This window comes from Epinephelus lanceolatus, chromosome 13, assembly GCF_041903045.1.
Source record: "Epinephelus lanceolatus isolate andai-2023 chromosome 13, ASM4190304v1, whole genome shotgun sequence".
Taxonomy (NCBI): domain Eukaryota; kingdom Metazoa; phylum Chordata; class Actinopteri; order Perciformes; family Serranidae; genus Epinephelus; species Epinephelus lanceolatus.
The window spans coordinates 44,484,821-44,511,520 of NC_135746.1; the positions used below are offsets into that span (position 1 = coordinate 44,484,821).

At 40.7% G+C, this 26,700-nt stretch overlaps 1 protein-coding gene, 2 long non-coding RNA genes and 1 pseudogene across 5 annotated transcripts in view; all 4 read right to left on the bottom strand.

The window, feature by feature from the left end:
- The window catches only part of cd2ap (CD2-associated protein), a 260,040-nt gene extending 253,099 nt beyond the window's left edge, over positions 1–6,941 (bottom strand). The window contains exon 1 of one of the 3 annotated variants that reach the window (XM_033619722.2): positions 6,631–6,941. In XM_033619722.2, the coding sequence (XP_033475613.1) occupies positions 6,631–6,634 (4 nt within the window). In that variant the 5' untranslated portion in view covers positions 6,635–6,941. The remainder of the gene's footprint in view (positions 1–6,630) is intronic. The other 2 variants (XM_078174115.1, XM_078174116.1) reach the window with 2 other exon arrangements.
- Positions 6,942–11,196: 4,255 nt separating this feature from the next.
- LOC144466495 (uncharacterized) overlaps positions 11,197–26,700 on the bottom strand; it is a 92,517-nt pseudogene continuing 77,013 nt past the window's right edge.
- On the bottom strand, positions 18,491–20,793 carry LOC117268025 (uncharacterized). The gene is made up of 3 exons (XR_013493104.1): positions 20,517–20,793; positions 19,758–19,863; positions 18,491–18,632 (listed from the first exon to the last, which is right to left on the bottom strand). It is a non-coding gene; the product is annotated as an uncharacterized LOC117268025 (long non-coding RNA).
- Positions 22,151–24,276, bottom strand: LOC117253080 (uncharacterized). The gene is made up of 3 exons (XR_004501364.2): positions 24,153–24,276; positions 22,460–22,513; positions 22,151–22,278 (listed from the first exon to the last, which is right to left on the bottom strand). It is a non-coding gene; the product is annotated as an uncharacterized LOC117253080 (long non-coding RNA).

Here is a 26,700-nt window from a genome sequence, read left to right on the forward strand (position 1 = left end):
GACCATGGTATAAGCGGGGTAATGCCCTTTGAGGTGTACATTATCAGGAATGAATGGACTTCGCGTCAGACGGTTCACGCCTCCGCGTCGTCCATTAATTCCTGATAATGGACACCTTGTCGGGCATTAACCTTTACATAACTTAATGCCTAATAAAATGTTAACGGGTGACTTATATACAAATTATAAATCCAATATAAATATAAATAAACGTATGATATAATATATAAAATATCAAACTGAAATTAGCTGTAGAGACTAATACTGTTTTTTTGTACCAGGCTGTAAACATGTTTATTTCTGCAGTTCTTCAAACTGCCATTCAAGTGGCCACTTGAGGAACTGCAGTTTGACACTACCGTGGTGCCGGCATTTTTTTAGCCCCAGAGGTTGCTGCTTGGTATTGACATACAAGAATCAGTTTAGCATCAAAGACAACAGCACACAGTTCCTGCAGCACACATTTAAGGTCAGTGATCAAGGTGTGAATATATAGCCTATTATTGAATTGGATCCTAAATGCTGCAAACCTCCATCTGTATGTTTTTTAATCAATAGTTGTGTTTTCATAAACATTATTTTCGCATTTTGCCCTTTTGCGAATTTGACTGTTTATGGAAACAGCTTTTCAGACATCCTTAAATGGGTTTAAATGGGGTAAATTCACTCAGACTTTTGCTGCTAAGTTGAGAGCAGGGAACACTCAGCGCTGTTCATGCTGATGTCTTGTCAAGTCTTTCCTTACTTAGAGATATTCCGGATATCCACGGATGTGGGTCATTCAATTTTAATTATTAGGCTAATTAATAGCGGATAGGGTACGGGCGGATTAAAACCAGCAGACGTCTGTGTTATACTTTCCCAAACTATAGGCTTTATTGTGTGTAGAACCACTTTCTACAGGTGGCGTCTGGTTTAACTTGCCAATAATGCACTGAGAAAAATGTTTGAAGTCCAAAAAAAGTAATTTCTTACAAAAAAAGTCAACAAAACAGGTTTCAAAATTCAAATTATATTTTGCTCAAACGAAATCTTCAATATGACACCTTATCTTTGGTTACTTTCCTTTCAAACATTTTTTTTAAATATGTGCACTCCACAGACAGAAAGCACTGCACGAAGCAAGGTTTTTGAGCGCGCTTGGCTTTCAGTTATAACTGACAGGACTGCAAATATAACACAAACACTTAAGATGTCATACTTTAAAACAAACTCTTAACTTGCCGGATCAACGAGACCCTCCCCCGGGGTCTAGGCTTGTGGCGCTGGTCCGACCTGGCCCGTATGCAATGGAGGTTCCAGCGCTGGAACACCAAGCGGGTGACCCGCAGACACAAAGCTGGAAAGCGGGAGGACACTCCTCATTCCCCGATCCTTAACTAACCTCCACCTTATCCCCGGAACTTCTCCACCTACACTGGCTGTCTTCGCCCCCCTCTCCCGGGCCGTGAATGCAAAAAAGGTGGCTTCGTCGAGCACTTTGCAGCAGCTCCGCTTCCAAGAGCCAAACTGTGACCCCTGCGATCACATGACGTGTCAACGCACGCATGTCTAATAACCACACGTCTAGGCGTGTGCAGACACTGCACGCACATTGCATGTGCAACAAGTACACGCTGAATGCAGGCGCAGTGCACGCGAAGCAAGTACACGGTGATGGTTGCACACGCAATGTACACGTATCAAGCACGCAGTGAATGCACTGTGTGTGTGTTCGCTGATACATTTCACGTTTCACCCCTCACACACACACACACACACACAAAAGCGAACAGAGAGCGCGCGTCGGAAAATATGTCAACAACGTGAAAAGAAGACAAAAATATCTGCGCTCCCAGGGTGGTGAAGATGGTGAAGAAGAAATGTTCTGATGTTTAGTTCAATGTACAGTTCAAATAATTGTTCAGTTGTTGTAAACCTAGGGGAAACACTGTGCTGGTAAATCTTTGGTTGAGGTCAGTAGGGTTAATATTCCCGTCAGCCTGGGGTTTAAGAAGTTGTCCATGTAATCACAATGTCCCCAGTTCTTGTCTCTCTGGGGACCTTTGTTACATGACATTCCTGCTCTCTCTCTCCCCTCATTTCCTTGCTCCTCTGTACTATCCACTATCAAAATACAGGAAAAAAATTCTCAAAAAATACAAAACAAGATTGAAGAATGGCTGCTAGCTGAAAGGTGAGAGAAGACCAGACAAGCATTGGTATTTCAACCACTAAATGCACAAAACCAAATTCCAGTTTGTGGGTTTTAGTGGATAAAGCAGCACCCATGTAGCCTAAGCTAAGTTCACAGAAATCAAACACAGAATGTGAGGGGCTCTCTCACATACACACAGCTCAGACATGTTCAAACACAGCTTAGATATTCTGAGAGAGAAGCCACTTGAGGAAAGGCATACCAAAGATGAGTGCAATGCATTATATGGGTGTTAAAAGTGGACACTAATGAAGAAGTCTGTTTTGGTTGACCTCATTGAGAATGACTATCAGATATTTTAATGAATCGGACAGAAGGCAGGGTTTTTAGAACTCCCCAGCTTGTTTGATAAAGTTCTGCGACGTTTTTTTTTCTCATTTCTAATAAGTGCAGTATTACTTTCATTTGTCACATACATCCTCACTGTGGTGTATCACTGTAGGATTTAATGCTAAGTGTCAGCAACAGTTCATGCATAACAGTTTTGTTTTCACTGACTCTGAATGTCAAAAGCAAAGTCTGCGACCGGACACATCTGAAAGCTAAGCAAGGTTTGGCCTAAAACCTGTTTTACAACATAGCAAAGTTCTTGAACAAGTCCTACTGCACACAACCACACAAACCACAGGCAGCACATCTAGCAAGATGCAGTAAGAAGGTTTCAAAATACAGTACATGCCTGCAACTTACAGACAACTATCAGAGTGTTTCCTCTACATTCAGTCAGCATGGCCATCACAGCAACAGCTCTCTGACAAAACTGAAACAAGAATCATACACTCCTTACTTCTGTTTTTAAAGCTGTGCATATCATCAAATATAGCAGCCATAGTTGGTTTTCATGTTTGGCAGTGAATTGCCCTGATTATATGATGTTGTCAGCCTGGTGAGAGCTTGAATCCATCACCTTGACAATCAGGTCAATTTAAAGGGCAACTATGACCATTTTCAAAATTCATACATGGTATTCCTATGGTCTAAGACAGTCCAAAACAATTACTTAAAGGGAAATTTCGGTTTATTTCAACCTGCCTCCTATCGTCCTAAATTTGTTTCAATTGACTAGTGACATAAAAATAATAGTAGTAATAATAATAGTTAGCATGTTAGCCGTTAGCCGAGATACAACCGGGGCGCATAGTAGCGTCAGACCTGTTAAAACGTAAGTGAAAGGGCACACTTCAAGTGCAAAGTTAGTCCACTAAACAAGCTTTTTTTCCACAAAGACCGCCTCATATCGTTAGGTAAAATGTCAGAGAACATATAGAAAATGACATGTAAACATGTTGTCTTACCTTACCGGTGTGGTGCCATGTTTGTTTACCATTTAGCTCTTCCAAAGCACGACCGAAATATCGCGAGAACAAGCAGCGATCTCATACAGTGCCTGAAATCTCGCGATAAAGCCCAGCTGGATACTACAGCAGGTGGAGGTGTCTTGTCCTCGGTCACATCCAGACCTTGAAAATAAGGCTGCAACCGGTCCCATTCCTTGCAACAGAGGCATTCCTCTTCTGTGGGCACTGTGGCACAGCATTCACAGGTACACCACCAATCTCCAGAGCTACGCAGCCTTGCAACAGCCATTCCTCCTCTCTTGTCCTCTACCTGTTGCGCCTCTCTCTCTCTCCTCCTCCTCTCTTCTTCAATTTCACGAAGCTCTTCCTCAGTGTATTCTGGCTCAAATAAATAAGGGCAGCCATCAAACTCTGCAAAATCAAATTCCTCCTCCACAAAGTCGAAGTCTGGCAAAAAGTCAGACATAATTCTATAAATCTTTGGTAAAATAAATGAATGGACTTTTCAGGCTACTGTCTGGTTCTGCCTTCCAGCTGTTGCTGCTTGTTCTCGCGAGATTTCAGGCACGGTATGAGATCGCTGCTTGTTCTCGCGATATTTCGGCTGCGCTTTGCAAAGCAGAGCTAAATGGTAAACAAACATGGCACCACACCAGTAAGGTAAGACAACACGTTTACATGTCATTTTCTATATGTTCTCTGACATTTATCCTAATATGAGGCGGTCTTTGTGAGAAAAAAGCTTGTTTAGTGGACTAACTTTGCACTTGAAGTATGCCCTTTCACTTACGTTTTAATAGGTCTGACGCTACTATGCGCCCCGGCTGTATCTAGGCTAACGGCTAACATGCTAACTATTATTTTTATGTCACTAGTCACTTGAAACAAATTTAGGACGACAGGAGACAGGTTGAAATAAACCGAAATTTCCCTTTAACATGAACTCTCTCCCAAATCCAAAAACTAAGTGCTAAAACCCAAATTTGTTATGTCATAGGGTACTGAGTGTGGAGCTGCTTCACTGACAATGAATGGCAAGAGATGTTACGATGACATTAGTCCCTTTTAAACTGCCTCTTCAAGGTGGGGATTTAATGGCGCCACCCCACCATTCTGTATAAAAGGTACAATCACAGAATGGGGAGACAGAGTTGTCTCACCTTTAAGGCTACATCAGAGGTAGTGCCAAAACGATGTCTGTATAAATAGGACAGCCAGCAGGATGGGCTTATGGGTGGCAGGGATGTGATATTTTTAACAATGTGTTATGTGTGCAACAAACCGCAGGAGATTTAAAAAGCAGCTGACAGCAGTTAGCAAGTAACTCAAAGAGGAAGAACAGTGGCCGAAAATTTCCGAAAATTGGGAAAACAATGAGGTCCTGGAGCTTCTTATCCTCCAAGCAGAGTACAAGATGAGTCACCACATAACAGAGACGGTACACGATTGTTATTGCCACGGTAATGCCACTGTTATTGTCTAGAAAGTGCTGCCAACACATAAGTTATGTCACACTAGAGGCAGACGATGTTGTGTTACATGTCATGCCCATCACGTCTCTTTTGATATCGCAATGCCAGCATGCAGTCTAAAGTCACACACTGAAGTGACATGATGCCGCCATTGTTTGGATCTGTGTAAAAATGAAAAGGAGGCATAAAGAAGGGACTTTGTTCTATTTCTATGTAAAAGAGCTACTGAGAGCACCCAGGGGAATGTTGTGAGTATGCCAGTACATTTTCTGTTTCAAAAACAACATTCTGTGGGTCCACAAAATCAGTCTCCCATGCATTGTCTATAGAGCAGTTTCAGACTTTATTCCCTATCACAAGTTTGAGACTTCCTTCTCTGGTTTTGGCTTTGAGAGAATGTAGCTCATGTTCATTAATATTGATTAAACTTTCCTAGACCATATAAATAACACTGGAATTCTTAACTTAGGTGAGGTACCGCTTTAATACCCTGTTATAGGGTGGGGTTCATGGGTCCTTATTAAAAACAAACAGATGCTTGGTCCATTATGGGCTGGTGTGAAGTGGAGACAAGCAAAGTATTAGATGCATTTGGGTGTGGGAACTTACAGTAATGCACTGTCACAGAATGAACATAAGCTAAGACACAACACACTGTTTGCACAATAAAATTTACATATTTCTTACATAACACCTAAAGCAAATGTCAAAAGAGTAAGTTAATCTCTACTATCAGAAGGAGCTAACTAAAGGCCCCATATTAAAGAGCCAGATTTCAATTCTCTTATGAAAGGTATAGGTGCTGTAAAAATACTGTGAAAGTATCAAAATGTTCAATCCATACAGAAATGCACACAATCCATAATTCAGAAATGGTGCCCTTAAATGAGCTGTGATGTCACAACTATACTATATAGAAGGTAGGAACTGCCGCTACAGTGCTGTTATAGTCATTCCCCAGCTGCACTAACAGTGCAGAGATACCAAAAGCGCAAATGTGCAAGACCTGGAAACACTGACCAATCAAGAGCAGATTGGGCTTTATTGGTACAGGGCTTTAAGACACACATGCACAGGGCGTTTCAGACAGAGGCAGATAGTATGAGAAAGATGACGTGTTTTTTGAATACTAAAGCATGTAAAACATGTTTGACTATAAAGTCCAAATAAAAGTATAAACCTGAAAATAATAGTAATATGGGACCTTTAATGGCTGGAGTTTCCTGTCTGTGAAGTTCTTTCCGCACACAAACTGCAAACAGTTTTAAATTCAGATTACACAGCACAGCCAGACAAGAGGAAACTGGGAATTTCAAGGAACTAACGTTTCAGTGGTTTCAGGGCATGAAGTGGTTTTGCAGAAGCCATGCTGACATCAGATCTGAGGGAGCTCCTGTTAACATTAGCTAGACATGCAGCCAAATCCAACGGTGGGGGTGGCGTTATCCAGTTAACCACACCGCTAGCTAGGCTAGGCTAACCAGCTAGCTAACTGGCTTGCTAACTTAAATTCCCTGCTGGAGAAAGCTGATAGCATGATTTATGTAACTGACATTTGGTTTACTGCCGTCCGTGTTTTCGACTTGTTTTATATGATGAGTCGGAAAGAAGGAGCAGTTAACATTATAAACACAACACAAGCGCCACATCATGGAAAACTCACCCATTCCTGTCCTTCGCAGCGCCTCGCAATCAAACGTTGGGAATCTCTTCAGCAGCCTTACTGCTAGCTTGCTACTAGCCAGGTAGATGTGCTGAATCAAAACAAAGTGTTTTTTGTCAATTCACTGCCGAGAAAGAAATAAAGTGAGCCGTATATCCATTCGTCCTTCGCCCCAGCAGTAGCAGCGTCCCCACTTCTCACTTAGTAGTGCTTCAAGATTATTGTGCAGGAAGTTAAGTAGGAGTCTCCACCTTACTTGGACTTGCCTCAACGGGTTGCTGCTTGCTGCCTGCTGCCACCAAAATACAAAATAGCAGGAAACTTCGCGATGTCTCAGGCCGGACAGTCCCGCGAGAGGAATGTTTAATGGAACGTTGATGATCCCCCTTGTATTATTGGCCCACTCAGCAAGTACAGTAGCTACTGTGTGTGCGCGTGTACGTGAGTGAGTTTTTGAAAAAACTTAATTCACTCACTCCAACTCCTCCCAAAGACTATGACGTGTGGATGTTTTCACGGAACCAGCAGTCATTAGGCTTTGAGGAATGTGATCAGAATTGGAAACGTTTATTTAAGGTACACATCATCAGGGGCGTTTCTAGGACTTGAGGACACTGGGGACTTAGCACGGACCTCAGTGTGTGTGTGTGTGTGGGGGGGGTCTTACACTTGAAACAGTTTTTATACTTTCTAGATTAATAATGAATTGTGATGTTAAAAATATTAGTAGCTGTCAGTAAATAGTATAGAGTGTCCCAGGAATGAGTCTCAAAACCTGGAAATGAATAAGCACTCTTGCAATCTGTTCCCATGTCTTAAAGTCAGTGAGTTTGTTGAATGGGTTTTTGGTTAGATGCCTGTAATAAGGTCTGTGGTTAACACAAGCTTAAGAGACTTTCACGTTTTTGTTCTACAATGTAAATACATCAGTGAATGACATACAGAAAGTCATCATGCAAAGCTGCGCCGAAGACAGCTTTACAGTCTTGTTATGGTGAAATTAGGTAATGCAACCGCAGTGTAGTTTATTTATGCCTAACATAAGCTGCTTACTTCTGGTGATTGCATTTACACTTCAAAAATCATGAAAGTGGTTTGTTTGTCACAGAGCTCATTTTCAGCAATCACCCAGAATGCAATGGAAAATTCCCACTGGCTTTTTCACCAGGGTGACACTGACTTCTGCGATGGCAACAAAACGTCATTAGAACATAATACTTTTACTGCTATCATTAAAATTAAAAGAATTTTGAGGTACTTGTACTTGAGTATTTCCATTTTATGCTGCTCTATGCTCGCACTCCTCTACATCTCAGAGGGAAACATTGTACTTTTTACTCCATTACATTTATTTTTCTGCTTCAGACTGATTAATAATACAAAATCTAATTAATTTATGAATGATGATGTATTATTATAGATTAAATAATCCAGCAGTATACAGTTTTAAGTTTTGAAAATCAGTTCCACCTTTACCAGCTGCAACATTAAAGTGATTAACTGTCGGGGAAAGAAATCAATACAGCATAGTACTGCAATATTTTTGTGTGTCAATATATTGTCCTTACACAGAACTCAAGTATCAGTTTCTTTTATTACATAAATTTTTAATATTACAAATACAAATTTAACTTTTGTTAGCCTACAATACATTTTGCTTCAATGATAATCCAGATGTTGACAAAGTTTTCCTTTGGGGAAATGATTTGCAGTTGAAAAAAGGTAATACATTGCAATAAATCACAATATCTTTATCACAATACTCAGCATATCACAATATGTTTATAATATAATATATTATAATATAATATTATATTGGAATATTATTGTGGTGCCTCTGGTGAGTCCCACCCCTAATAGCCTTAGGTGCACAGGCCTAACAATGCCACTGCACATTATTTTATCACTCATATGAATTGAGATTGGCCTTATCCATAAGACTTTATCTTGGATGACACTGTTTGAATGATGAGAAACTGCCTCTGATCTCATGAGAGTTCCAAGTCTTGTGTTGGTTGAAGAGAATTTAAAATATGATTACAGTCAGTTCATCACTTTAAAAGTCCCATATTGTAAAGAGTCGGATTTCCATTTTATTTAAATGAAGCAGGTATATAGGTGCTACTATAAATACTGTTAAAGTATCAAAATGCCCAATCCACAGAGAAATGCACACAGGCCGTTTTCAGAAACTGTGCCTTTATATGTGTTGTCAAATTTTTTTGGAAAGCTGTGATGTCATAACTATACTATAGACTGAATCACTGCAATGTTGCACGAACACTTCTGAATAGACAATTGATTTCAGTTGTGGAAATATGTGAAATCATCAAACTTGTTCATTTCTATTGTCATTTTCATTCATGACTGTATTACTTAAAGATATAGTTAAACATGGTGGTCTGACCTATCTGATGTTTCTGTTGTGCTTATTTTATGTTTAGTTTAGTTTAGTTTAGTTTAGTTTAGTTTAGTTTAGTTTATTAAGGATCCCCATTAGCTGGTACCGTAGTAGCCAACTAGTCTTCCTGGGGTCCTATCATATCATCAACAAAAGACCACATTCATTTTACATTTTAATACAATTATAATATACCTAATGATAAAAAATAATTAAAACATGCAACATTTGATAATTTTCGTAAATCTGACAATTCATTTTCTCTGAAAACACGGAACACTCTACATACAGCAAAGTCAACATTTACAGGCAGACATTTGAAGCAGATTATTCCAGAGAGTTGTTGCTCTATGAATAAAAGATCGTGATAAAGCATTTGTTCTTGGGCGAGGCAGTACCAACTGACCATTGCTGGACCATCTAGTGCTATGATCGTGCACAGTATTTCGAAAAACAATTTGTTCAAATATAAAATCAGGTGTTCTAATGATCAAGACTGATATAAACAATACAGATGTGCTGCGTGCTATCATCTTTGATGAACCAAATCTACTAGCATGGACACTAAACAATGTACTGCTGTGGACAGGGCCCCAGAAAAACCTATTTAAGCCTCTCAAAAAAATCTAAATAAGTTTAACTGTAAGCTCTATTTGAAATATTTTTTTCACCACTTTACCTTGCAAGCTAACTGACTGAGGCAGTGTTAGACTAGCACTTCCCATGTTCTCAAGTCTGGTGGTGTTGAGACAATGGCTTTAGTTCCCTGCTGGAAAAGGCTACCTGACAGCCAGGCAAAGCAGTGAAAAATATTCCAATGCCCTGATATGGATTTTTTGGGTGGGCCTTTTTTAGGTAGCTAAAACTAACCAAGTGAGGCAGCATCTGCTCAGCACCGTTTGATTTTATGGATGTGACATGGGGGTTTTCTACCTGAAAGTAATTGTAAAAAAGCATTTTGATTTGGTCTATATAAAGGTAGAAATTGCCACTACACCGCTGTTAACAGTCATTCCCCAGCTGCAATGACAGAGACACCGGGTGTTTCTCAAAGTCCGCACAGTGAAATAGGCTAAAAAACTTGGCCGACAAACAACAAAAGAAGGACTTCTATTGTAAGTTATACCTAATTTATTGAGTTATAATCCTGTCCTTATTTACAAACATTTCTGTTTTAGAGTGTATATAGCCTGTTATATAGAGATGAATTAATACAGATTTGTTTAATCACAAAAAAATGATATACATGGCATTTATATCTTGTTATCTGCAGGGACAGATGAGTAAGATAAGATAAGATACACCTTTACTGACCCCACAAATTCCAGTGTTACAGCAGTCAAGGAGAAAGAATCAGATTAAAAATTTCAAAATTTAAACTTAAAAACTTAAAACTTAAAAACTAGGCATGCAAAATAAAGTACAAAAATACAAGAAACAGCGATAAATAATAATAATAATAATAATAATAATAATAATAATGAGAAGTGGATAATAATGAGCAGTGAATAAAAATGAGCAGTGGATTAAAGAGAGCATATCTAGTGCAAGTGATTGTATGTGCAAAAAACAGCAAACAGCAACAAGGGGGGACAGTAAGCTTAAAGTGTCTATAGTGTCCATAAAGTGTCCATGGTGCAGTTTATTGTGATCAGTGCTGGTTATGTAGTCTGACAGCAGCAGGCAGGAAGGACCTGCGATAGTGTTCCTTCAAACACTTTGAGTGAAGCAGTCTATCACTGAAGGAGCTCTCCAGAGCTTTTAGCCCTTTTTAGATAGGAATTGTGCAAATTTGCAGGAAAGCCCAATCAGTCTTTTTCAGCATTGGCAGTATAAAAACAAAATTGGGGAGGGAGGAAAATTGCCGCCTACCTACTTTTGTTTATACAGAATGTGCCTTTTTCTGGGCAATGGGGGCATGAGCAAGAAGCAAACCTGTAGCTCAGCATGTGACGTAAACAGCGACGTGGGAGGGAAGCCGCGGTTAGTCAGGCGGCGGTAGTCAGCCGGCGATTCTCTGGTAAATCGAACCGTTCTTCACTGTCCCTGTCATCTGACGGTTAAAGGCCTCTTTGTTTGCGAGTGCAAGGAGGGGCGCACAATTCCTTGTCTCCTCAGTTGCTCATCTTTACTGTGTCTGTTTCCCTCTTGCTACTAGCTGCTTGCTAATTCCTGCTATGAGCTATTTCCTGTTTATTCACCACCAGTGGCTCACAGAGTCGTCTGAGAACTTCTGCAGATGACAGGTGGGGGTGTCGTATGAAAAGTCTGCAGTGTAGAGGGTGAAGACAAACGGTGCCAGCACTGTCCCCTGCGGGGCCCCCGTACTGCAGACAACCAAGTCCAATACACAATCCTGGGTCCTGACATACTGCGGCCGGTCCGTGAGGTAGTCCAAGATCCAGGATGTGAGGTGATTAGCCACTCCTTTGTGCTCCAGTTTGTTCCTCAGAAGTGCAGGCTGTACGGTGTTGAAAGCGCTGGAGAAATCAAAGAACATGATTCTCACAGAGCTATCGGGCTTCTCCAGGTGAGAAAGAGCTCTATGCAGGAGGAAGATGACGGCAGCGTCCACCCCAATGCCAGGCTGGTAGGCAAACTGCAGCAGGTCCATTGAAGGGCCTACTGCGGGGCAGAGACAAGACAGGACCAGGCGCTCCAGAGTCTTCATGAGGTGCGATGTTAATGCCACCGGTCTGAAGTTGCTGAAGTCCTTGGGGTGTTGGAGTCTTGGGCACAGGGACCACGCAGGATGTCTTCCACAGCTGTGGTACTCTCCCTAGCCTCAGGCTCAGGTTGAAGATGGTTTTAACTATTCCACGCAGTTGGTCTGCGCAGGACTTCAGGAGCCTGCAGCTGATGCCGTCTGGACCTGCAGCCTTCCTCGTCTTTATCCTCCTCAGCTGATCTCTCACCTGACAGGTAGTGAAGGACAAGCTGGAGCAGGGGGGCTGTGTGCTGGGGGGTGGAGGTGATGAGGTCGGGGGAGGAGTAGGGGGTGGTGAGATGTCTAGGGGAACAGGGGAGGTGTTGAAGCAGTGTGCCAGGAGTGTAGGTGGGGGGGAAGGTGAGGATGTGGGGGGTTGCAGCCATGATGCCTGGGCCAGGGGAGGGGCAGACTGATCATATCTGAAGAACAGATTCAGATCATTCACCCACTTCTGGTCGCCTCTGACCTGGGAGTCCGGTTGTTTGTGTCCTGAGATGGTTTTCAGACCTCTCCAGACTCCGCTGCAGCTGTTCCTCCATCTTCTTTTTATATTCTTCCTTTCCCCGCCTGATGTTTCTTTGTAGCTCCATCTGCACGGCCTTCAGCTCCTCTTTGGTTCCAGAGTTAAAAACTCTCCACTTCTCCTTCAGGAGAGCTTTTATATTTGGAGTAATCCAGGGTTTGGTGTTGGAGAAGCAGCGTACAGTCCTGGTGGGTACAGTGCTTTCCACACAGAATTTTATGTAGTCCGTAATTCATAATGTCAAACTGTCAATGTCCTCCCCATGGGAATTGCTGAGTACCTCCCACACAGTGATCTCGCAGCAGTCCTTCAGGGCCTCCTCGGCCTCTTCAGAGCACCTCTTCACAGTGCGGGTGGTTGCTGGTTCCCTCTGTAGACAGGCAGAAGATGATCCTGGTTGTGATCAGCTTTTCCTGGTGAGCAGGAGCTGCTGTAACAGGCGTCTGCATATGAGTAGGCACTGTTCATCAACTTGCATGACATATATATGAAAATATATATTACCTGGCCACACCTGTGAACAGCATCTTTTGCATGTTCATTGAAAAGTAGGATTACTCTTCCCACTGCCAACTCTTCCCAAAACAACAGGACGCATTTTTAGATAGCCATTTAATTGGCCAAATCAATGCTATAGATGAAAGTGTTAATGCTTCACACATTCCTGAGAATTTACAGAAACACCTCAACTGACCTAAAAACATAATCACAATGGGTAGGGTGAGTTTTTATGTATGTAAGTCATGTGACTCTGGAAATACTGCTTACATTTATTCAAATGCGGCTGTGGCTCAGAGGTAGAGCAGGTCGTCCACCAATTGAAAGATCAGCGGTTCCATCCCCGGCTCCTCCAGTGTGCATGTCAAAGTATCCTTGAGTAAGATATTGAACCTCAAATTGCTCCCGATGGGTGTTCCATCGGTGTGTGAATGTGTTAAAAACTATCAGGTAGCCCCTTGTATGCTAGCCTCGGCCACCAGTGTATGAATGTGCGTATGAATGGGTGAATGGGACTCGTAGTGTAAAAAGGGCTGTGAGTGGTTGGATGACTAGAAAGGTGCTATACAAATGCAGGTCCATTTATCAAATAGTACAACATTAGATAGTCCAAAATTATCACAGTCTGCTAAGGGTTAATGACGCACACCTGGGGGCACTTGTTAGGAAGGAGTCTTGCCTCTGACAGGTGGGGGTGTTGTTTTTCACCCTTGAAAAACACCTACCAAGGACGCAGATGTGGAAGACCAATACTGACTAATCAGAGCAGACTGGGCTTTTTCGGGAGGGCTTAAAAACACAGGCGCTAAAACAAAGTGTTTCCAGTAGTATGTCCATTGACTTTTTTCACAGGTTATGTATCCCTAAGACAGTCAAAAAAATATTAGGGGCTGGTCTGCTGTAGTATCATATAAAAAGCAAGTCATTGCTGTGCAGCAGGCACAGAATAAACTGTGAAAAGGGGAAAAAGGATGAGGGCCAATTCATCCTGACAGGATCCATTTAAGCAAAGTGTCAACAACCTTTCAAAAGGTAGCGTAAACAAATTCTGAGCAAATGTGTTTTACATAAATAAAACACACACACACACACACACAGCATGCTTCATTGTTCGCCAGTAGGCATATGGATTATGGGAACCACATCAGTCTTCATTTACATCTGAGATATTTGTTATGGCAGCACATTTTTTGTTGCCCACATTTATGCATTTACTTTCAGAGTATTGAGACCACTGGAAGCATAATTTTATTTATAATTCATTTATTTAATCAATACACTTAGTCAATTGAAGATGAAATGAAAAGTGTAGATAAATCACTGCTGAGTCCACCAACAGATGAGAGCGGATGTGAATATTTTCATGTCAAACTGGCATCAAGTATACAATTACACTATATTTGGAGCAGCTGGTCCTGTCTCGTCTCCGCCCCTGCAGTAGGGCCTTCAATGGACCCGCTGCAGTTTGCCTACCAGCCTGGCACTGGGGTGGACGACGCCGTCATCTTCCTCCTGCATAGAGCTCTTTCTCACCTGGAGAAGCCCGGAAGCTCTGTGAGAATCATATTCTTTGACTTCTCCAGCGCTTTCAACACCATACAGCCTGCGCTTCTGAGGAATAAACTGGAGGACATAGGCAGGGCCGCCCCTCCCTAAACGCAGAATACGCGCTGTGCGTAGGGCCTCATCTTCCATGGGGGGCCACATTTTGCGCGAGGGGACGCATTTGCGCATATGCGCAATGGATGCGCATATGTGCTACCGTGAGGCGCGAGTAGAATCAGCTCGAGGAAGGTGAGAAGAGACCTGTAATCTGACCGCGCATGCGTCGCTGCAGTGATTGACAGCACTCGACATCTGACCAATCAAAAGGGTGCGCTGGCAGGCACTTGCAGAGCTGCAGCAGGTGAAGAGTTGTCGACATGTCATCCAAAAGACATCACGAGTCAGGAGAGAGCAAGAGGGAAAAAAGGCAAAACAAGAGGAAGCTCGTGCTTCACTTGAAGGTGGGCATGTTGTTGAAATAAAACTTTGTGGCACAAACACCTAAACTGCTACTCATTAGATAGGAATCTCTGTCTCCAGTCTCTGTCTATACTGGAGAATTTTTTTTTTTTCCAGCGGCCCTGATTAACATTTATTGAATGTCTTGTTAACGCCCTGTGCATTCACCTCTGATGAAAAGGAGTGGTAAAATGACCAGTTGGTGGTCGTGTATATATTGATAGGCTATAAACTATAGCCAATATATAATATATTGGCTAAAGTTTATAGCGTATCAATTTATGTTTATGTTTATGACTATTTTTATGGAAGTAAATGTCGCCATCTGTTAGTGAATTTAATTCATAATAGTCAGCTTTTGAGGAGACAGAGAAATACTGATTGAAATGAGTGTGTAACTGATGCATTTGTTGACAGAGGGAACTAAACTTGAATGTAAAGTTTGAAATATCAGTCTGATCCTGAATTAGTATGTTTTCTTACGACTGTAGTCTGTACATAATAATAATAATAACAATAATAATAATAATAACAATAATGATACAACAACAACAACAATAATAATAATAATAATAATAATAATAATGATAATAATAATAATGTAATAATAGATAGCAATAGTAGTAGTTTTTTGTTAATATTAGTAGAAGTAGTAGTAGTACTACCAGAGCAGTATGGTCATTTGTACCTATGATACATTTGGGGGGGGGGCTCCAAATAAAATTTCGCTTAGGGCCCCAATTTGGTCAGGGGCAGCCCTGGGGAGAGTTTAAAGTCAGTACGGGAAATCTCTGTTACAGAAGGACATGGTATTAAATTTAATGACAAAGGAATCATTTCCTTAAATTTTGTGACAGCAGTATCTGATAACATCTAGTATATTAACTGTTGCTGAGTGGCGTGTAATCAAGTAAAAAGAAATCAAAAGTTATTAAATAATGATCTGATAGCGAGGGATTCCGTGGAAAGACTGTTAAGTTATCAATTTCAATTCCATATGTCAGAACTAGATCTGACGTATACAGTGTACAGCCCCTGGTTATCCACCACATCACACTTGCGGAGCAAGCCCGGTTCTAGGCAGGCATATATGAGGGGGCAGTCATAAATGTGAAGGGGGCATCATGCTCCAGCACATTTTTGCCATAGGTAGAACTGACAAGTAAAGGTCACTCACTCACTCAGTCACTCACTCGATGTGGGGATGCTGTGTTAGTGCCCTATAGAGGGTGTCAAAGCACCATGGTCTCAAATATGCTTGCCTCTTGTTTTGTTGTTGATAACAGTGTTTTCTACATTGAATTGGGTTGTTGTTAGCTGTGTGTCCAACCCCCAACCTAAAGAAATGGATTGCACTTTGTCAGGCCTCTACCCTAAGACCTGTCCAACTTGGGTGTCTCACCTGAAGACTAAGCTCCTGCTGGTATAGCTCTTAGGGTCACTGAGGCAAGGAAACCCCCTGACCACAATAAGGTGGCAATCCCTCAGGGAGGAAAACTAAAAAATAAAATAAACAAAAAATAAAATAAAAATTCAGGAAAAAAAAACAATAATAATAATAATTATATATATATATATATATATATATATATATATATATCTCCTTCATCCAGGCGCAACCAACATCTTAACATTTATCTTATTGAATGGCCATTAGGCATCTAGACATATGAAATAAATTTGAACCTAATGATTACACTAACTGGGCGGCACGGTGGTGTGGTGGTTAGCACTCTCGCCTCACAGCAAGAGGGTTGCCGGTTCGATCCCGGGCGTGGGAGCCCTTCTGTGCGGAGTTTGCATGTTCTCCCTGTGTCAGCGTGGGTTCTCGCCGGGCACTCCGGCTTCCTCCCACAGTCCAAAGACATGCAGATTGGGGACTAGGTTAATTGATGACTCTAAATTGTCTGTAGGTGTGAATGTGAGCGTGAATGGTTGTTTGTCTCTATGTGTCAGTCCTGCGATAGTCTGGCGACCTGTCCAGGGTGTACCCTGCCTCTCGCCCGATGTCAGCTGGGATAGGCTCCAGCCCCCCCGCGACCCTCAAGAGGATGAAGCGGTTAGAAGATGAATGAATGAATGAATGAATGAATTACACTAACCTCACTATAGCCAGTATTTACCAAAGCTAGTCTTACAAAAAAACTTCTCAAACTAACAGAACTAACAAACCCAACAGATATAGGCTAGAGCAGAACATTTTATATATTTTTGTTTTGTTTTGTTGTCATTTTTTTGTTTTTGTTTTTTTGTTTTGTTTTATTGTTAGCAATTTAACAGATTTCTCTTCACTCTACTCTCCTTTGAGCTGCTGAAAGCTGCAGGAGTGAAAAGTTAATAAAAGCTTTGTAAAAATCGCTGAGATTATCAAAAAACACCGTACCAAACTAGAGGCTGGGCGGGGCTTTATGTAGGGGTCTGGCACACACAGGGCATTTGTCCTCAGTATGTGACATGCTGCAGGGACTCATCTCTCGCTGTGCTTGTGTGATTGAAAAAACATTCGCAGCAGTGCCGTAGAATATAACAGAGTCGCGACAACGGAAGTCCAAAATGCTTGTGCGTCACGTGATTCATGTAGACCTCGGATAGTTCCCGGAAGTTACTGGCGGGCCATTTAAATAGCTACATAATACTGAGAGACAGAACTCCGATTTTTGGTAAGTAGCTGTCAATAACTACATTGATTTATAATATATGTGTAGCACGCCATAAACAGTTACATCTACATCTACATATGTTGTTTTTTAAAGTAAAATGTGCTAATATTTGAGGATTAGTGTTAGTTTACTACGGTAAGACTCTATTAATCCCAACCTTGGAAATTCACGTTACAGCAACTTAATACACATGATGTGTAGTATTTTTTCTGTAAAAATATAGGAATGTATAGATATCCCCCGGGAAGTGGCAAAATATTGCACACAGGAATATTACACAGTATGTACACAGTGCACAGTTTAAATATGAGGGATGTGGATAAGGATATGTATTTATATATGGGCCAGTATAAGTATATTAATGACATAGCATAATTATGATAGAAATGTATTATTACACAGTATAACTATGTGTAATGTGTATATAACATATATTGTTGTCTGCCTTGTTTAAATATGTTAGTCTTTCCTTACCTTGGTGAAACAGCGTGTTGCTTTTATTGCTTTAAATGATGTTTTCAATTCTGTCCTTAGTCTTGTATGGTTGTCAGGAGTAATCACATCCTAACATTTATTGATAATTTAATGATTCTAATGATGTTATCTTAATTACTTTCAGTGGGACAGAAGGAGACCGACGGGTGACTACCAATGACTGTCAAGTGACAGCACAGTGGGTCACTGGGCTAGCAGCAGCAGCAGTTTATAGACATATATATTTTATGTATCTTTGTCTTTTTACTATGTACTTATTTACTATAACAAATAAATTTTTAATAAACTCAGAAACATGACTTGGATGTCAAGCAGTTTGTCTGTGCCTTTTCTTCTGTGTTGTCCTCTCGTACAGTCTCCACCATGGTGCTGTGTGGGGATGTTCTAATCGTTTAGAGAGAGAGGTACAAATGCACAATTTCTTCATTGACACAGAGATGAGAATTTTTCTTTGGCTTAAGTCAGCAGGAGTAACCTGAGACTCACTACAGACTACAACAACAAAAATATGTAAGGTTATCATTGTCAAATACTGCATTAGCACATTTCCACAAACAAAGACCACACTATTGGGAAGCTCAGTGTTTGGTTTATTAAAAATAAGGAACAGGGAAAGGCTTGCAAAACCCATGGAGTTGAGACTCAGGGTAAGGGGGTTGTTTCATTGCGGGGTGAGTTCAGGCTCCATTGCATCCCCCTGTTGTTCTTGTGCTGAAAGAGAAAAAAAAGAAAGAGGAGAAATGGTTAGGCACACGTATATATGCCTGGGTCTGACATTGCCTTGTGAGATAAGGCACAAGTATGACAAGTGGCATCAGTTTTAATTGCATTTGTTTGAAGTTGTCTCATGGATATGTAATGAGTGTATACATGTTCAGTAAGTATAAAGTGTTCCCGAATACTGTATGCATTCAACCACTATGGGATATGTCTGTGGGTCGACAAAAGTGAGTTTTGTATGGGAAGTCACTGCAGGCACATTTTGATGCAGACCAAAAAGGGCAAGACAAGGCTTAGAGCAGATTTATTTTCCACCATCTTTGTGCATCATGCTGTGAGCGCCCCTGCACCACAATGCACCCCTGGACCTGTAACATCATTGTTATTGCCACTCTTGAACTGTAACGTTAATGGTCCTCATCCTGCAGTACTCCTGACACGAGGCACGCAGCATCACTGCAGTATAATTCCTTAAAATGTTTACTTATATTTCAGTGTTGGGTGTTGTTGTAACTGATCAGCACACTGGAAACCAGCAGGTGGGTCTACCAGCTCTGCTGTATTAATTTGCACTTGTCATAGTGACTGACTGGCAAGCCAATTTGCTTTTGTTGTGCTAACCTCAGCATTTGCCTACTGTGTTTCATATGTGTCCATAGTTATCTGTTCATTTGAAAAGGTCTAGGCTATTTAATTGTTTAATATCATCACACTGTTATTTATATAAGCAGGGGATTTTAATACAAAGTTGTAACCACTGTATGTGAATGCGTGAATCGGTCAGATCTGCACTCCAGAGGAGAGCCTTCATTAGACTATGCAATATCGCCCACTACTGGGTTTGTAAGTTAATGAACTGCAATTAAAGCTCTCTGTGCTTTAATTAGCCGCTATGAAACAACATGACCCTCTTCTATTTTATAATGCCTATTAATATTATAATATTATAATGACGGTAACTGGTAATATGCAATGTATTACATTTTCAAAGTAACTTGCCCAACACTGTATATCATATATTATATATTCAATATAATTACTTATATAATTAATATAAAATGCAGTATAATACATATTAAGTATGATTCCTTATCTCTGTAACTACTTGAAACACACCTTGTTAAGTTTTAAGTCTCACCCAGGTCGACTCAGCACTTATCTGCAGCATCCTCTCTCACACAGTGGTCCTGCAGCATCACCGCTCCGCCACCACCCAGTGCTCCTACAGCAGGTTACAAATATACAAGATTACATATCTAATACTGTGATAGAATATATATTTAGCATGATCATATGTATAACACAGTAATATATACATACATTTGGTATTTACAATAATTCCCCATTTAGCCTGGTATGTTTCATTTATCAAAATTACTTATCTTGTGTTTTAAATCTCATTCAGGTCCTCAAACTTCCCTCTCACTTCGCTATCAATGTAATATCAGCTGAGCTGTAACATATTATAGACAGGTATACTCAACAGAATCACAAAGCCTAAAAAACAGACCATAAATTCCGTTTTTGTTTCATTTCACCTCCTCCACTCAACAATCACGCAGCAATGTCATATTTAACTGAGCTAATATCTAACTCAGACTGGCTCGCAAAAAATCAGGACTGGAAGCACTCTAACTTTCCAATGTTAGATAAAATGGTTTAGGAGAAGACGATTTAAAACTAACAGGCTGTTCATGGTTAGCATTACCTGTATGGTGTGTACAGTATGTCCTAGCCTAATCTGTTATCTTATCTTTTAACATTACATAAATCTACTAATTTAATGGGAGATAATCCACTAACAAGCTTTAATACACATGCTAATTTAGATAAGTTGTGCTGATAATGTAAAATTTGAGTCTTTGGACATCTTACCCGTTAAAAGTACATCACAGCTGGTCTTTCTGCTGTAACTCCATTGCGCTGCTAGCATGTGCCGCTTACTTCCGGGAACTATTTAGAGGCTCTGCGATCCGCCTTTGCTGTGAAAAAATAGGCTCGTTCGAGATGAACTGCGCCTCGCCTGACAAGTAGACGAGAGCAGGCGGACGCAGCGGGGGGCGGTGACAAAAAGCTGCAGTGAAGTCGGACAGTTTCCCGACAGTTTCCAGCAGCCTTCAGTCCGTGCAGGAAGTCACAGACACACTAACATCCTGTCTGGAATGATGTCAATTCATCAAAAAAGTGATCAGACCCATATATCAGTTTGTTTTCACCATCAGTCACACAACATGTTTTCTGTTCACATAATAAACCTTCAGGTCAGACAAATACAATCTTAATCTCTAAAATTCAACAAAAATGAGTAGTTTATCTAAAACGTCATATTGTTGAGTCGACATCTTAACCAATCAGCTGTTAGATCAGGTGAGAGCCAGGCGGTGCAGTCGGTGGAGAGCAACTGCAGCGCCTGGCTCTAAAAACTGCGGCCGCCTCGCTCTCGCGGCTTTATCACCGTCCACTTTTGTAATATGTCAGAGCAAGTCGAGATGAAGTCGGACACAAAACTAACCGGCATGCATTGTGCGCTGATCGCCGGTGATCAAATCTGCACAGGACTGGCTCATCTCGAACAAACCTTATGGCCCATTAGAGTGAATGGAGAAGACGCGACTCAAGGGCTCTGGTTCGCAGGCTCACACTCTTAGGCAGTGGGCCGAAGCCGCCATTCCTTGTATTTAAACGATCCCTATCGGGAGAGGACCCAGATTTTTGTTGACAACTTCTTAAGTTTTCAATAAATCAAAAGAATCAAATTGTTGCCACCGGTACTTCTTGCACATTTTTGTAGATCAGTAACTTTATCACGTTACCTTTTTTCCGGCAAACAGAGTAGACAGCTACGTCCGGGGTCCGACATGCGTGACGTGATTGTAGTTATTATCCAATGGGACGCTTGGAAAAAAGAAAAAAAACCCTTGGAAAAATGGCGATGCATGTAGAGCCACCGAGAGCCACACATACATAGCCTATTAAGGCTCTTTTATGTCTTTTATGTTATGTATATAACGTGGTCTTTACACGTTACAGACTTTTTTTAAACAGTCTGTGTAGGTACCATGTATATTTTCTCTGCTAGCTTTATACAAAATAAACATATCTGATTTCACAAATTTGAGGTCTGTTATCTTGCTTGGGAACTTCACCTGTCATTTATCTGTCAAAATGATGAAACATAATAAAAACGACCCTCCTCCCGCCACTATATTAATCTTTGTTGCTATTTTTTTATGTGTTTGCTAGCATTACATTAGCATAAGAAATGGAGTGCTGTATGCATATAATTCAGAAAGATGGACCAATCACTCCTTTTACAGACACAGGATGGCAAAAATTTATTAAATCAGTGTTTGAGTGGAAAGATTTAGGGACTGAAGAGAGTCTTATAGCTGAAGAGGCAGTGCAGAGATTTAACTTTAACAGCCAGTAACCTGCTGAATATGCTATACCAGCTAATGCTGGCTATCATTGCTACATCCATTTTACTAATATAACAAAAATAAAACGAGCCCAGAAGAGAAGAGAAAAGGAAGCTTTAATTCAAAAGGAAAATGGAACAGAAGGTTGGTATCAAACATGCAGTGTGAAACTGTAAATGTGGATCTTGAACTTCAAATCTGAATCTTGAATGCTGAATCTGTGAACAAAGAAAAGAAATTAGGAGCTACAATGACATCCTCTCACACGATCAGGTTCTGACAACTCAAGTTTATTGTGCGTAATTCACTGTTCAGACATAAGCTTTGTATTTCACTCTACTCAAATGAGCAAAACCCTAGTCAAAATCTATTCGATAAATCAGATCACTGCATTCTCACCCACTTGATTCCATCACAGGAGGGAGTCATTTGCCCATCTAGCTGCAGTGAACACTGTTGAGATGAAGAAAAGTGCTAACTTAAATTAAGCCCCTTACTCATTCACATTACTTCTGAAGTCCAATAAAGTGCTCAGTAACATTCACAAACTACATTAATTAAAAACAGCAAGGGGAAAACACGCAGTTGCTATTTCCATTTAATCTCAGATAAGGTGACCAGATTTCTGAAATGAAAAGCAGGGACATTTCAAGTTCAGAGTACAGAAGTCATTAAATATTATTATGAAATAAATACATATGTATTTTCATGTATTTTGACAACTTTCAAAGAATGCAATGGACCACCGTGTCATTGTGGTCTACAGGCGTAAATGTTTTGTTTTTTATTTTCTTGTCATTAAAAGGACATTTCTTTTCCTCCTGCTTCCTTTTACTCTTCTATCAGTAATCTTCCTCTCCTAAAACAGAGCCACATCATAATATATTGTAATAGCTATCACATGGTAATGTTCACAATTCACTATAATACAGCCACACCAACAACAGTATATGTTACTGTCAGTGAAATAAGTCTTCAGTCCGCTCCAACTCTGACTTATTTTTTCTTTTGCCCTCATAAAATAGCTTCTGTCTTCTGTCTGTGGAGTAAATGAGTAAAAATATGGACAGCGCCACTCTGCCAATGCAACCCACATAGCGGTCACAGGTAGTACTGCATCAGTCTGTGCGCAACCAGAATCAGAGCTGTGGCGTCTATTTCACTTGTGTTTTTTTAATCCACAGTTGAAATTGGGGACATTTCCGGGGACAGCTCTAGCTTGGGACAGGTCAGCCAAACTGGGGATGTCTGGTCTCAATCTCAGATGATCTACTGAAATATCACAAAAGTAAAATCCCAACATTTTTATACAACTGCTATTTTCCCCCCAAGTGAGATAAGACAGAATAGTATGGGACCTATTTAAGAAAAATATGTAAGCATTAGTACTCCCTGTTCCGGACACACAAGTACTAAGCCAACTATTAAAGCAACAGTATGTAACTTTGGCTGCGACACGCGGCTTCGAAAACTGAAACTTAACCATGCACGTTTTTGCGTAAACGTGCATTTATGCTGCAGCTGCAGCAGTGGGTAGTTGGGGACAGCTCTGCTAAATAAAAGGCTGCAGACAGACAGAGCAGTGGTAGGACATCAGAGGGAAAACCAGAGGACATTTTATCCATAAAATATGACCCAGTTTTACTAAAACTGCTGTTTTGTGCGACATACTAACGTGCATAGTTTAGTTTTTTGAAGCCACGGGTCATGGTCAAAGTTACAGAGTGTTGCTTTAACAAGCACTACATATATGAATAAAGATGCGTCTTCACATACAATAATTGTGATGTCACGACGCAGTGATGTAGGGGAATAAGAATGATGCACAGCCTCAAACCAAGGTGAAGCCTGAATCTGTGGATGTCTTCTGTTTGTCTTTTAGTGCTAGAAGTAGCAACAGAGACAGAGGATGGTGAGGAAACTCCAGCAAAGACACGGGCTCTAAGATCACACACAAGTGACTTCCACACTTCTGAGAGAGCAGCACACTTGCTCCCAATACAGTGTTTGATTTGCAAACATGAAAATACAGATATGAAGCACACAGCTGGAAGAGAATAAAAGAAAAACTTTCTCGGTGTGAAACACTCACTGCAGGGAAGTTACTTCTTGCTGCTGAAGAAAGACAGGATGAGAGTCTGTTTCTATACATTCGTGACAGGGACCTAGTGGCTAGTGAGGCACGATACCACTTCTCCTGTTTCAGAGACTACTCACGGTACCTGTCAAAAAAGAAAAGTGAGAACACAGAAAGTGTGTGTGATGACTCCTGCAGGAGGGGAAAAATGATGTAGCTTTCTATATAATGTATATGTTATGTTTTGTTTCTTTGTTACAAACTCTCTAATGCTACACGTGATTTACAATCAGTTCAATCACTTTCCAAAAACCTTACTTTTTTGCAGATGACAAATGCGCCCTCCGTTTCCCTGTATTCGGAGGATGCACCGCGACTATCCTTCGTGGCCTCCCATATCCCAACATGCTTTGCGTGCCTTTGTTCAACCCGGATCTTTTTGACAATGGCGGCAAACACAAGCAGCGGCACCAGCAGCGGCAGCAAATACACTTTCAAATGTAAGTAACAGATTTTTACTTAACGCCAGAAGTTCAAGGGGCCTTAAAACCTCTAAATGGCTGTTAAAATACGTGACGTTAGTAATGCTAACACGTAGCCACCGGAATGTAGAGCCAGCTCCACGATGTAACGTTAGCTTAACGTTAACCTATTGATAGGAGGAGCTCAGTTAGCCTTTAAAAGTAACGGTAACGGTTAAAGCCTTAACGTTAAACCCCTTCACTTTCAGTTGTTTAAAAGCTTGGAGAGTGACTTGTTATATCTTATTGTAACTGTGGAGATGTTGTAGGATGTTTATACCTCACATCAGGTGCATAAACGCACCGCAGTGAACAAATATAAAGTTAATGAGAGGATATGTTGTGAGTTGTGTGTGCGTATTTCTAGGCTGTAAAATTGTACTAAACTAAACTAAACTTTTGGATGGAATATAGCCTAGAGCTAACTTCAGGAGCATTATTGTTATTGTCGTTATTAGGCCTGTATATGGATATCATTTTGCCTGTTGACATAATAGAAAATATGTCTTACATTTCATTTTGTTGTAGGGAGCAAGGAGCAAACGGAGGGGTTTATCAAACTCAGGGGTGAAAATGACCACCTCTTCACAGGGGCCAAAAATACGGCCACACTCGGATGGAGGTACCTGTTAAGGCAATAATAAATAGCCCATCTGTACTCTACATATATTTGTATGTAAAGGTTACTTAAATTAACCCAAATCCTGTACAAAGTACAAATATAATCCTAAGATCACAAGTTAATGTTGTTTTTAGGTGGTGGTGGTGGGAGTTTAATGTCTGTCCTGATGTCACCTTTTGTGATCTTGTGTGTTTACCTTTTGTCATGCTTCTCTCTTGTTTAGAACAATCCTTCAAAAAATGGGCCTGGAGGGGAAAGTGAAGCCTCAACAGGCAAAAAAAAAGTGGGACAACTTAAAAAAATATATATATAAAGTACGTGCAGGTTTGGATAATGATATGGAAACTACATTTGTTTTAACCAAGTTAATACTTTGATAAAGAAATGTAGAAAAAACTCCAAGGCACTCTGCCATAGAAGTTAAAATGCCTTTATTCTTTATTCCTTGAATCTGTTTAACTTCCTGTTGAAGGCTTGATGCTGAAACGTGTCAAAGGACTGTGTTTTTAAGGTTTATATGACCATGGCTTAAGAATAAAGGCATTTTAACTGCTTTGGGAGAGTGCCTTGGGTTTTTTTTTTTCTTCGTTTCTTTATCACTACATGAATCCCATTCCAAAGAGCATCTCAAACATACCTCTTTTTGAGTCCATGATAACCTCCTTTTCAAGACTTTTTTAATAAATACTTTGCAGAAAATTGCTGCTGTTGTGATTGATTTCCTCTACATTAGGAATGCAAAGATCCAGGGACAGGGCAGGGGGTCGGCGGGAAGCCCACTGCTGCCACCTGGCCCTGGTTTGTCCTCATGGATGAGGTTTTAGGACAGAGGCCTTCCATTGCCCCACCTGTCCTAATTGCCTCCATCCCTGAGGACACACCAGGGCCAAGTGCTGCAGTGGGTGAGCAGCATGAGGAGGAGGAGGAGGAGGAGGATGAGGAGAGGCAGCCAGGGCCTGCAACAGGAGGGACACGTAAAAGAAGAAGGGAAAGAGAAAATGAGATGTTGGAGCTGTTGAGAGAGGACATGAGGTTGCAGAGGGAGGCTGAGGAGAGGAGGGAAAGAGAGAGCCGGGAGAGAATGGAGAGACTTTTTAATTTACTGGAGAGAATGGTTGAGAGGCGGTGATTTTTTTTAGCTTTTTTTTATCCTGTTCAATTAAGTTTTATTTGTTGCTGTTTCTTGTTTTCAAATGTTAATTTAAAATGTTGTATATAGTTATAGTTAGTTGTTGATTAAAAATATTATATAGTTCCATTATCTTTTTCAAATGTTGTCTATAGTTAAATTAAAGTCTTGTAATCATTATCCGTTCCATTTCTTATTTACAACTAGAGTAAACTTTTGAACTACTTTTCAGTGACAACACAATTTATTTTTTTTCTCATAACTATTTACAAAGATACAATCTGAACATTT